At 44.8% G+C, this 13,377-nt stretch overlaps 1 protein-coding gene across 2 annotated transcripts in view; it reads right to left on the reverse strand.

The window, feature by feature from the left end:
* CDH1 (cadherin 1) overlaps positions 1–13,377 on the reverse strand; it is a 70,139-nt gene that overhangs the window by 21,418 nt on the left and 35,344 nt on the right. For both annotated transcript variants that reach the window (XM_019756697.3, XM_074314681.2), the window contains one exon: positions 3,037–3,266. In XM_019756697.3, the coding sequence (XP_019612256.3) occupies positions 3,037–3,266 (230 nt within the window). The remainder of the gene's footprint in view (positions 1–3,036; positions 3,267–13,377) is intronic.

The following is a 13,377-nucleotide window of genomic DNA, read 5'->3' on the forward strand; positions in this document are numbered from 1 at the left end:
TAAGATAGACATGAGACGTGACCAGATATCACAAAATCCTTCCCAATCCTGCATACTGGTCATGCACACAGCCCGTGTCTGTCTCTGTCTCTCTGTCTCTCTGTCTCTCTCTCTCTCTCTCTCTCTCTCTCTCTCTCTCACACACACACACACACACACACACACACTCATCCTCTGCATCCTCACATTGAATCTCCCAGAGAAGTAGTCCTGCCTGGGCCAATGCAGGCTCTGATCTTGAATCGTCACCATGGCACCTCATCTCCTGGGCAGATTACTTAACTTGTCTGTCCCGGCAAAGGAACAAGTATTAAACTGACTGCCAGCACCATAACCTAAGCCTAAAAACAACCACCTTGCACAGCCACGATGGCAAACAGGCACTGATGAGTGAATATAGGTTCAGGTGCCCCACTGAAGAAGAAGACAAAGAAGGTGCCTAGCTAACATCAGGACTGCAGAATCTTTTCAGGGAATGATAGTAAAGAATGATGAACAATGTGCTGGCAAAACATAACATTAATATCTTCATGTGTGAAATTAAAGGGAACTGTGCCTAAGCATACTGAACATGGAACCATCCCTCAGAAAAAAAGGATACACCAGACTCAGAAAACCCACCCAAACAAAATCAAAGAAAGAACTGGAAAGTTAGATTTGTTCTTATTTTCCCCCAGCTTTATTGGGATATAATTGACAAATAAAAATTGTATACATTTAAGGTGTACAACCTGATGTTTTGATATACATATAAGATCTATTCTTATATGAATTAAAAGGGAGGCAAGATTGTCACCCCTAATGCAGGGCCACCTGGCTCCACGAGGATCCCTTGAACTAGATATAAAGCAAAGTGAACCTCAAATCAGCTGTGGCAGAGTTGTCACTTGTAACTCAGTAAACATTCTTCTTTTCTTATTTAAAAACAAAACAAGTATCTCTCCTCTCTCTCTCCCTCTCCCATATATATATGGCACCCTGTGTGTGTGTGTGTGTGTGTGTGTGTGTGCGCGCGCGCATTACATAGATATATGTAATACATATATATGTATATACATTGTATATACATATGTATACACATTTTAAGAAAGGAAAATTGTATTAAAATTGTAATACTCAATATATACCAATAACAAAAGATGAATACAAGTCACATTTGACTTCTGCAATGACAAGAGGTACTCAAAGTGGTTACCATCAGCGTCCAGGCACTTCTGATTACGGCAACCTATTGCTTGAGCAATGCTGACTAAAATGTCCACTTGTATACATTTTTTTGGCACCCCCGATTATATATATATATATATATATTTTGTATCCAGCAATGTGCCCAAGTAAAAGCTTATATTTCCTACATTACACCTGCAGCTAGGAGTAACCATGAGGCCATGTTCTAGCCAATAAGATGTAAGCAGAAGTGTTGCTTGAGAATTCTACAAAGGCGGCCAGACACTTAAGTGATACACTTTTGTACTTCCTTCCTTTCTCCTTCTTATCACCTAGAATACAGATGTGATTACTGGAGCTCTAACAACCATCTTGGATCAAGAGGTATCCCTGAGGATTGAAACTATGCACTGAGGCTAACAGAACAGAAAGGAAAGGAGGGACCTGGGCTCCTGAAGATTGTGGGGACTCCATACTGACCACAAGTTAATCTTGAATTTCCTTGACAGAGGAATACTGTATTTTGCATAAACCACTGTAATGTGTAGTTTTCTATAATATGTATTTGAACCTAATCACAATTTAGCAGACATAGAAGTGAAGGCAAAGGTAGGAGGGGAAAGTTGAAAAAGCAAGCTCAAAACTGTCTTTGGCTGTAAGAGGCTTTCATGCATAGCTGCCCAGCAAGAAGTCACCATCCGAACTTACATGAATGACAGAGTCAGTTGGAGACTTGAGACAGGGAGCTGTGTTAATATAGTTCTACTAAGTTCCTCATTGTCCTGGTCTGCCCAATTATACCAGGGAGAAAAATTCAATCTATCAGGTAGTAAGTTCCCGGAATCTCAGGAGTCTTCAGGGAAGAAAACAGGAACCAGCCTGAAAGGCCGTGCCACTTAGGACCCACTCCACACTTCCAAAGCACCAACAGGGTGCAACTAGAATGGCACCCCAGAGAGACATTTTGGAAAGAACCACCATGGGAGCAGTTTAGAAACTGGCAAAGGCATTTGGCTTTGGGTAACAATTCCCAGAGACATTATTGGCAAGAACCTGGGCAGACACACATCCTTCCATCCTTCCATCCATTTGTCCACTGAATATTGCCTGGCCTCCTTGTACGTGCCAGACCAAAGGTCAGGCAATGCAAATATTAGGGGGAAGGATCTTATGAAGATTACAGTCCAATGGGGCAAAAGCTTCCCACTGATTCTTCCCCTTCTTTGCCAAGACCCTCACCACTAGAAACACAAAGAGCAAAATGATCAGATAATTGACCTCTTGTTCATCCTTCTTCTAGGAAGAGAATAAGAACAGTTAACAGTATTTATTATAGGCCTAGCATAGTTCTAACATTTCACATGTATCAATTCATGCAGTCATTATTATATCCATTTTACAGATAAGGAAATTCAAGCATAGGCAGATTAAATCACTCCCCCAAGGTTACTCAGGCAGTAAATGGCAGGACTGGGATTCAATCCCAGACAGAATCCGTGTCCTTACCCACTATTCTATACTAGCCAGAGAAATAAAGGTAATATCTTGCCATCATTCCACCTGCTCCCTCTCCACCCAACAAAAAATGCCCAGCAAGAATTAGTTTAGTTAGACAAATGGTTGCCAGCTGCAGGTTATTCTGGAGACATTTGGCAGCGTCTAGAGACATTTTTGGTTGTCACGATTGGGAGAGTGCTACTAGCTTCTAGTAGGTTAAGACCAGGAATGCTGCTAAACATCACATAGTACACAGGACAGCCCCACAACAAAAAATTATCCAGCCCCAAATGTGAATGGTGCCAAGTAAAGAAACCTGGATTAGAAATAGACTAGAATATTAGTGAACTTCCCAGAAACACTGCAACATACATGATGATGCTGGTGGCGATGGTGGTGTTTGGGCGTGGCTGCCTTCAGCGTCACTTTGGTGGAGAGCTTCCTGCGGGTGGAGTCCCAGGCATGAACAAGAAAACTGATCTCTTGATTATGAAGTTGTACAGGCCGTTTGACTGTAAGCACACCATCTGTGCTCACTCTGAATTTGGTGTTGTCAGAAATATACACTGTCCTTGGTTGACCGGTGCATCCTTCAAAACTCACTGCAGGGCATAAATCACAGTGATTAGCAAATTGGGCAGATTAAAAACAAGAACATTCCTTCTCTAAAAAGCAAACTGGGCTCTCCCACAAACAACCTGACTCACACAAAACAAGCACAAGCAAAACAAACCATAGTCTGGTGACAGAACAGCAAAGATATAAAAGTAGTTGATTTATCATTATGTTCTCACAATTATAGGGCAACTGTTAATTGTGCTCTGAGCTTTTCCCCTCTACCTGTAAAGTGAAAACAGTAACCTGTCTAGAAAGTAACTTCTTTTCAATAACAACAAAAAGGGGTCTCTCCTTTTCCGATGGCTCTTGACAATATGAAAATGGACTCCTAAAATAACTGAGACAGAATACCTATTGAGTCCAAAAGTTAGAGACCGAGGTACAATGTCATGCTATGGATGGGTTACATTTCAATACACAGTGGTAGATAATAAGAAAGAGCCAGCATGACATAATGGTTAAGAGTATGGACCCTGGGGGCCCACCCGGTGGCTCAGGCGGTTAGAGTTCCATGGTCCTAACTCTAAAGGCTGCCGGTTCGATTCCCACATGGGCCAGTAGGCTCTCAACCACAAGGTTGCCAGTTCAATTCCTCGAGTCCCGCAAGGGATGGTGGGTTCCACCCCTTGCAACTAAGATTGAACAGGGCACCTTGAGCTGAACTGCTGCTGAGCTCCCGGATGGTTGGAGTGCGTCCTCTCAACCACAAGGTTGCTGGTTTCGACTCCCACAAGAGATGGTGGGCTGTGCCCCCTGCAACTAGTAACGGCAATTGGACCTGGAGCTGAGCTGTGCCGTCCACAACTAAGATTGAAAGGATAACAACTTGAGCTGAATGGCACCCTCCACAACTAAGATTGAAAGGACAACAACTTGACTTGGAAAAAAGTTCTGGAAGTACAGACTGTTCCCCAATAAAGTACTGCTCCCCTTCCCCAATAAAATCTTTTTTAAAAAAAAGAGTATGGACCCTGGACCAGACTCCCTGGGTTCAAGTCCCAGCTCTGCTTATTAGCTCTGAGACCTTGGGTAAGTTATTTAATCTCTCAGTCTATTGTTGCCTTGAAAGAAGGCAACAATAGCAACTACCTACCAGGGTTGTTTTAAGATACATAGAACAGTGCCTGGTACATAACAAACACTGTATTAAAGTTTGTTAAATAAAAATTTAAAAACAAATGGACCTTTGGTTAATCATTTATTCAGCCCTTGTGAGTATTCCACAAAAGATTTTAACTGCAGGTATTTACTGAGTGTAATTATATGCTTATTATCTGAGACACAGAGAGGTAGTGCCTGCCTGCTTGCCCCGTGCGGCACTGAGGAAAACCTGCCCACTGCCAGTTAAGGCAGATAATGAAGGTTTCCTAGGAAAGTCTTCAACCAGATCGTACAGGGAGGCAAGACAAATGCAAAAGGCAGAGAAAAACTACTTGGGTGCGGGAACTTATGAGCAATGGCTTAAAGACAAAACTATTTTTTAAATACTTTATAGTTATTCAAGTATTAAAAGTTAAAAAAATATGAATACCCAAAGCCAGAGAAGCGGTGATGGAAAGTGTCTACGTGAAACATCAGAGTCTCAAAGGACTCATTCAACAGGTTCCCACCAAGCTACAGAAACCCTGCTGTGTTCTAAGGACAAGCTGTGACCATGGGAGACAAGACCCCTGCCCTCACTGAGCTTATACTACTGTGGGAGAGATGGACAAACACCCAAATCAAAAATCGCAGACAGTGATTGATAAATGTTAGTGGATACAGAGGAATTAAAGAGGGTAATACAAGACTGACAGCGGAGGAGGGAAGGCTGGGGAAGGTGTAATTTATATTGGTTGGTGAGGACAGACCTCTCAGAGGGGGAGGTGTCTGAGCTGAGACCTGAAGGAGTCAGCCTGGCTCAAGAGCCTTCCCGGCAGAGGAAACAATATATAAAACAGTTCATGGGAAACCCTCAAGTTAGCCTGTTTTCCTCCCTTTCAAATAATTGCTCCTCATTCCTCAAGTGGAATTTCTATTTGTCCCAAGTGATCTCTTATGAAAATTCCTGCTCTTGTGCCTATTTTACACAGCTAGACACCTCTACATTCATGAGGATGGGTTCTCTGCCAGAAAGCCAGAAAGCCATCCATGGGCTGCAGTTTTCATTTCTTCCACCAGGCGCCACCCTTGCAAATGTTTCTGAAGCCAACAGCTCCACCCCTGCCAGAGAAAGTAAGACCATAGTTGAGGGCAAGAGGGTAAGCAACAGGAATACCCATTCTGAAGATGAAGAAATTGAGACTCGGGGAGGTTAAGAAATTTCCCTGATATCCTATAATTACTGAACAGAAGAGCTGGGACTAATTCTTAACATGAGTTATTTAGTCTCATGGTTGTCACTCCCTCTAGGGAGAACTTCTTGGGGCCTTGGCTACTTTTATAGAATACCTTTACCTCCTGGCTAGAATCAGGGATGGTAGAAACCTGAGGCCACCTCACTTCCTAGCTGGGAGTGTGCTACCTGACAAATAAACTGAGCAGCCAAACCAAGAAGTTATTTCACGGGAAGGGAGCTGGGTCCTTGACTAATCACTCACCCAACCAACTCTCCCTCCCAGTGTATAAAGAAATCAGGGGATCAAATATATAGTGATGGAAGGAGAACTGACTCTGGGTGGTGAACACACAATGGGATTTAAAGATGATGTAATACAGAATTGTACACCTGAAATCTATGTAATTTTACTAACAATTGTCACCCCAGTAAATAAAAAAATAAAAAATAAAAATAAAAAAAGAAATCAAAACCACACCCGCACCCCTACCCTCACCTTTCAGGCAGGTTCTACAACTCATTTCCCAAATTTGAGGGTGTAGATGTGGGGTGATCAATGGAAGGTTATAATAAATGACAGGAAGAGGGCGACAAGAAGAAAGGGCTGATATGAGTCTGTGACTGGATTATAAACCCACATTCTGCCATGTTCTTGCTGAGACGCCTTAAGCAAAATGCTTAACCTCTCTGGGTCTCAGTTTCCTCTACTGGAAATGAAGAATACCACCACTGATCAAACCTACCTCGTTAGGGTTTTGTGACGATTAACCATGATAGTGAATGTGAATCACAGTTTGAAAGCAAAAGAACAATATAAATCAAAGGAGATTGTTATTTTTCTGCATTTGGGAGAACGAGCTAGAAGACAAGTATTTGCTAAATGAACAGATGAACCATAAAATGACAACAGAAGCAAGAAGAAATGCAAAGTCTGTAAAAGATGGGCAGATGCCCTTTAGGTCTAAAGTGGGAATTTCTTTCTAAGCTAGCAAAACAAGATGTTTTTCAAATAACCCTTCCCCAGCTCACCCCAGCAAAAGTAATGTGGCAACTGGACTGTGTGGGGGCTTGTCACATAAGCAGGGAACAAGAGCTGCCCTCGTTGATCGCACTGAATTCTTTTCCCCAGCCGGCCCAAACCGGGGCAATGAGAAGCATGACTGGACTTGCCAAGGGTGGCGGCCTGAAAATATGAAAATGCTTTTGCACATAACTTGATGCAAGGTATTTAACCTGCTTTGGGGCATCTCATCTTAATGGGGGCTAAGTCCCCTTGAGAAGTGACAGAAGTGTGACGGACAGGCAGCCCCAACCTGAATTTCGAGGTGCTCATTAAGGACCATCATCTTTCCAGGCAACCTTATCCTCTAGGCTGAGAAACCAAAAATCATTGGAAAAGCTGGGGGGATCTCCAGCTCCAGGAAGGTTCTGGGAAGCTTGCTTCACCCCTGGCAAAGGCTGGCCAGTGTCTTGGGGCCACAGTGAATGCTATCGCCAGCATGTGGGAAAGTATACAAGAATGGCAAACTGTTGAAACCAGAGGATTGATTGGTACATGAGGATTGGGTAGATTTGAACATGGCCACAATACAAAGTTCAACAAAAATAAAGCCAGCAAGGGACTAAGTATTCTTTAGATCAGCACATCCTCTTTCTTTCCTAAATCTGTTATTTGGCTCCTTGGTTTAGAAACCAAATCCCAACGACAAGAGCCCAGAACCCAGGGGTCTTCTCTAAATGGGAAAATCTTTTGACCGCAATAATATTATCAATACCATCAAAAACTACAACCTCAACTAATAGCTCCAATTATCTCTTATTGACTGTTTTCTTAGTCTTTTAAACATGTATAAAACATTATGTGTCTGGCTCTATCCTAAGCACTTGACAATATTTAATTCTAGAACTCTATGAGGTTGGCACTATTAGTGTCCCCTTTTTACAGATGGGGAAATTGAGGCAGCTAGTAAGTAGCAGAGCTGAGATTGGAACCCAAGCGGTCAGAGTCCACACTCCTACCTGCTCTTCCTCGTGCCTCTCTCCACAAGCCAGAACCTTGCACTGTGCCCCTTATGTCCAGTTTTCTGATTTAACCCCCCCCACCCCCCCACTTTCTGGGGTGGGCATCACGACCCCCATTTTCTTTGCCCTAAGTTACACACTGGTGACTGGAGGGGCTGAGCTGACTAGCCCCAAAGTGAGCACTCTTCACCACTGTTCCCATAGGCCAAACAGGGATACGTTTTCCAACAATAATAGAAAGGAATACTTAAAGGAAAAACGACCTGAAAAAGATATTCCAGAACAGTATAGAATTCTACTCACCAGGTTAACAGCAATTTGGGTGGAGGTAGGGGGAAGATGGAAAGAAGAGCGGTTGGCGTAAGGGTGGGAGCAGTTTTTTGTTAAACGTATTTTCCTTATATATCGTTACATTGTATTGTGTATTACAATTACAGTGAATTACTTTTTAAAACAACAAAAATAAGAATGAGTTTTTAAAAGCAACACATTGTGAATTTGTGTGTTATTCATCCTACAAAGTGTCCCATTTTCTAGCTTATTTAGAAGAAGTAGTGGCTTTAATCAGAGGACCTGAGGAAGAGATGAATGAAGTTCAAATACAAATTAAACTCAAGTTCATGAGAAGTCCTGGCGCGGGCCTGGAGCACTCAGAAGCATTCTTTGCTCAGAATTGCCATCACGCCACGAACAGTCTGGCTTTAAGGATTCTTCTCCCACCCCCGCCCAGCCCGTAGCTGGAATGTGAGTGGGTAGGATAAGACAGTCAAAAGCCTCTATATATTTCTGGAAGATGTTGAGATTTAAGGACGGGGGCCTGCTATCAGAGCCAGCTAACCACAGTTGAGTTATTTGGTAACTAGTGGGATATCCCCAGGCTCCTAGAAGCAACTACTTGAAAGCAGTGCCTTTCCCACACCACATACAAAGGCGTGCATTATGGATTGTTTCCTTCTCATCAGAACGCATTTGCCACAGCTAACACCAAAGAACACAGCGCATAGCTTTATTTCAAGGATCATTTGAACTTGAGTGCTCTGCCTTAGGAAGAGAAAGTCACACACACAACCTCGAGGGCCAGATCAGTGAGCCTTCTGAGGCTCCTGGGGGGTCACACTTCCATTGTGTACCCTTAAACTGAGGACTTAAATAATGAAGATAAATGACAAGAAGTTTAACTTGATGGACAAAAGGAGTCCTGGGAAGACAGACACGTATCACTGAGTGAGGCAAGAGTTTCCTCTGGCTGGTTAAGAATGGCGTCTCTAACTCCAACCAAAGCCATAATAACCCCTCCACGGCTACCACCGCCTATAAAATTTCTTTCTAGGTTCCATTTTCTTTAATGGCACTGGGTGATTCTGGAACATCTTCCTTTGATGGGTGCCCATGAAATTACTAAACATTATAGGTTTATTGAACAGCCATGCTCAGCAGAGAACATAATTTTATGTTTAAAAAAAATGGGAGGGAAAAAGGACGATCACGCCTCCAGTTTGCCCACACGTGGGGGATGTTCAGGAGATTCAGGTTGCACCAGGGAGACTCTTTCTTTGCCCTGATACGTCTCTAAGTGTCTGTGTCCATTTGCTGCTGAGAACAATAAACAACAACAGGATCTAACAGCCTTAAGAGAGCCAGTGGCCCTGGGTGGGAGGAACTTAGCAGCCCTCACTTAGAAATGAGGGCACAGCCTCAGAAGTCTCACTGAGAGACCTGCCCAGGCCACACCGCTCCGAAGTGGCAGAGCCTGTGGCCTGACGCCACTATCAGGACTTAACCACCAGGCAGCCTCTTAGTATGGATAAGCCACTTGCCAAGCCGAGGTCCTACTTGAATGGAAACCCGGAAGTTATTTCACCCAAAAGAAGAGAACAAGTGGAGAGTAGCTAGAATACTCGTAGCAAAGGTTCCCGTCTTGATCTTTTCCCTCCACACACTCCCTCCTTCTGTCTTCTTGCATGAACTCTGCTGTGCCTGGGAAATCCAGTTGCAAAGCCAAATCGGGACAGTCAGAAGCCAAGTGAAAGAGGAAGTTTTAAACTTCAGATTCAAGAATGCTCTGCGTGAAGTCGCCGCGTTACATGAGCTAAACTACTAAGTCAGAGTCCCTCTAATCAGCTTCAACTGCACACATTTTTCTTGGAAAGATAAGCAGCTTGGAATATCAGATTGCACAAGCACAACTCGAATGTGTCCACAGAGTGCTGTGTGTGCTCCTGGGCCGCGGTGCCTGAGGCGCCTGCGCCTGCACTCATCAAATCTCCCCTGTTGACAGGCAGCTCCCAGGGGAACCCAGGATGGGAAGTTTATGCTCCTGAAGCTTATCGAGCTCTTTCTCCCAGCCTCCCAGAACAAATTACAAGTGGTCTCTCTCTTCACTTAACTTGCTCCCGGAAAACAGATGTCAACAATGAGCGCTGCCTGGGTAGGAAGCAAGGAGCAAAGTCCCCTGCGCTTGTTTCCATCAAAACAGACTGAGGTGGAGAGCAGGGCAGGGTGTCAGTGCAGAGAGAAAAGAGTGAGGTTGCAGGTAAAGGAAAAATTAGCCCCGGGCCCCTGGGAAGGGGTGCCCACAGGATAAAAAGGCAATCCATCACCCTTGGTTCCCCCCCTCTTTGTTTTAAGGTAACTCACGCCATCTGGGCCACTCTGGCAGTGTATTTTTGCTTCCCAATCATGTTTCTGCTTGAGCTAATGCTGTCTTAGCTAGTGGACAGCAAACACCATGGATGCTCATCAGAATCAGCCCGGTGACAAATGCCATAAAGGGCACTTGTGGAGTTAGTTAAAAGCCAGTAGAAATGCTTTTATAGTTTTACATTTGTGTGAACGGGGTCAAACCAAGTTGGGTTCAGATCCCAGCTGTGCTTTTCATGTGTCCCTGTGGGCAAGTTATGCTGACCTCCCTTGAGTGTCAGTCTCCCCGTTCTGTAAGTGGAGACATCCTCATCTCCGTCCAGGGACGGCTTCAAGAGCTCCCTTCTTCAACAAATACTGACTGAGCCCTCACTCTCTGCCAGGCACATTCTAAGGTCTGGGAAATACAGCCGTGAACAAAGCAAGGTCTCTGCCCTCATGGGGCTTACAACATTCCAGAGGGGAAGAGATAATTACCAAATACATTAGTGTCAGGACTGAAAAGTGTTAATAGAGAAAAATAAGCAGGAAAGGGGGTTCCAAAGCTTTATGCAGCAGCTGGGGTGGAGGGTACAATTTAATATAGGACACTTAGGAAAAGCTTCAGGAAGGGGCATTTGAAGAGATGGTCCCAGCTCCTGGCTGTGTGCTAAATGAGGCTGCGAGCCATGTGGCCGTGACAGTGGTGGGTAGGTGGGTGTCAAAGGCCTCCTCAAGTATGGCTCACCTGCTGCTCACCTACTATGGGCAGGGCCCTGTCCTAGCACTGAAGTCCCAGGTGTGAACACAACAGGTACTGACCGCTGAGCTCCTGGGGCTGACATTCTAGGGGGATAAAGGAATGTTAGCACGCGGGCCCCACACAGGGGTGAAGGCTCCTGCTCCCTCAGTCTAGAAGGGCCTGGCATCCCCACTGCTCCTGCCTTCTTGAAAGCACGGCCAGAAAAGAACTGTTTTGTTTCCCATTCCAGGCCTCTACTGGGCAGTTCAGAAATGGGCCTGCTCCCACTGATAAAACCTCGGCCAGCTTGATCTCAATATTCCCGCCTGGATGGGACTCTGGTGGCTCAGCCGGAGAAAGAAGCTGGGGCTGCTTCTCTGCTCAAGTCTGAGACCCAAGGGCTTGGCTTCAGTTCTCCAAGGAGGACACTAACTGCCAAGGAATCTCATCTTAATTAGATTTAAAAAGTGAGGAGGAAGCAGTGGAAGTCCACTCTAACGGGGAGTTGGCATCTGGCCTGCTGCAGAGGTAGAAGGGAACCTCTTCCCTGTCATAACGAGGAAACTGGTTCGGTTTTGTCAAAAAGGACCAGGAGAATGGAGAGGCCCTCTGGCTTCCACAGGAAATTGGAGGACTTTTATTGTCCCAGCTTCTGGCTGCATGTTAAACACACACCCAACCCACCTACCTAAATACAGACACAATAATTGATCATTCCCACGGCCTGCAACCCAGGAAACATTCCTCCTGCTAGGTTGGGAAACTCCAGGAACTGTTTGCTTATCGATTAGAAAAAAAAGGCTCCCTCTCACACCAGAGTACCTGCCCACTTTTCCTTACTGTTGGGTCCCCCCCTCCTCCCCCACCCCCCCCCCCCCCCCGCGGCCAGGGAGGGCCCCGTGTTCCAGGTTCCAAACAACTGAACCCCTCCTCCTTCCAACTCCTACTGATCCCTCACAGGAAGGGGAAGCTGATGGATGGCCCTGGGTTAGGGAATCAGGGCTCCCCTAATGGGAGGGCTGCCCACTTGTGAAATAAAGCACCTTGACCAATATACCTGTAACAACATTTCCAATCCAGGGTCTAATGTGCCCTGCACACAGACTCCCTGGGGATGCTTTTTAAAAATACCCAGGCCTGGGCCCTGCCCCAGACTAACTGAATCCAATCTTTAGGCCTGGAAGAGCCCAGGCATGGATATTTGGAGCACCCAATGGGAATGGGGAATGGCTCTATAAAGGCTGCTCTTAGGAGAGGCAAAAGTATAACAAGCACCTTACATTACCACAACAACCAGTGAGGAAAGCATCACTCTCCCAGTTTATCATCTAGGCTCAGAGATGTTAAGCTGACTCTCCCAGGGTCACATAGCATTGAGGGGCTTGAGTTGGGATTCAAACCCAGGTCTGCTGACTCCCAAGACCCCCAGTCTTAAATTAACCCCTGCACAGTCTGATATCCACAGCCTGATCTTCTGGATTTTGAGGCCTCCTTATTTCCCCACCTCTGTCTCTCTGACAGTAGGACGTGAGCATACCCAGTGACTTCTCTTTACTCTGGGCACCAGATGCTAACATGATGGGGAAAAACACACACACCTCACATTCCTCGGTCACTTTTTAGGAGGGTGCTTTGTTACCCACATCTATTTTTTTCCACCAAATCTTAGAAATTTTTCCACCAAATTTCTACAGCAGTATCTTGTGTTAGAGGGGGAAAGTGACAAAACGTAGATGACATAGCAAAATTATTCATAATAGCCAAAAAGTGAAAAGAACCCAAGTGTCCATCAACTGATGAATGGATAAAATGTAGTATACGATACAGAATACTGCATATTCATCGAGCAAAAGAAGTGAATTACTGATAACATGCTACACCATGGATAAACCTTGAAAACATAATACTAATCACAATGACCATAGAAGCGAGTCACAAAAGGACCATGTAGTTATTCTCTGGTTCGATTTATATGAAATGCTCAGAACAGGCAAATCTATAGATCAAAAATAAATTAGTGATTTCCCAGGGCTGGTGGGTAGGAAAGGGGGGGGTCAGGGGGTGTTAGCAAAGGGGTGTGGGATTTCTATTAGAGATGATGAAAATGTTCCAAAACTGTTTGTGGTTGTACAGCTCTATGGATATACTGGATGACCACTGAATCCTACACTGAAATGTATGTCACGTATGATGTGTAAACTTTATCTCAGTAAAGCTGTTACCAAACAAAAAGAAAAAGAAAAACCAAAAGCACAAAGCACTCATGGCCCCACCCAAGCAGAGAACCCACTGTTAATGCCGTTATGTGTCTTCCAGATCCCGGCCTACACCCCGTTCCTGATTCACTCCCTTTCCCTGTCCTGCATCCCTTGATAGCCTCTGTGTTTCTAAAATT

Source organism: Rhinolophus sinicus, chromosome 8 (assembly GCF_057876585.1).
Source record: "Rhinolophus sinicus isolate RSI-liver-muscle chromosome 8, RSI-T2T, whole genome shotgun sequence".
NCBI lineage: Eukaryota > Metazoa > Chordata > Mammalia > Chiroptera > Rhinolophidae > Rhinolophus > Rhinolophus sinicus.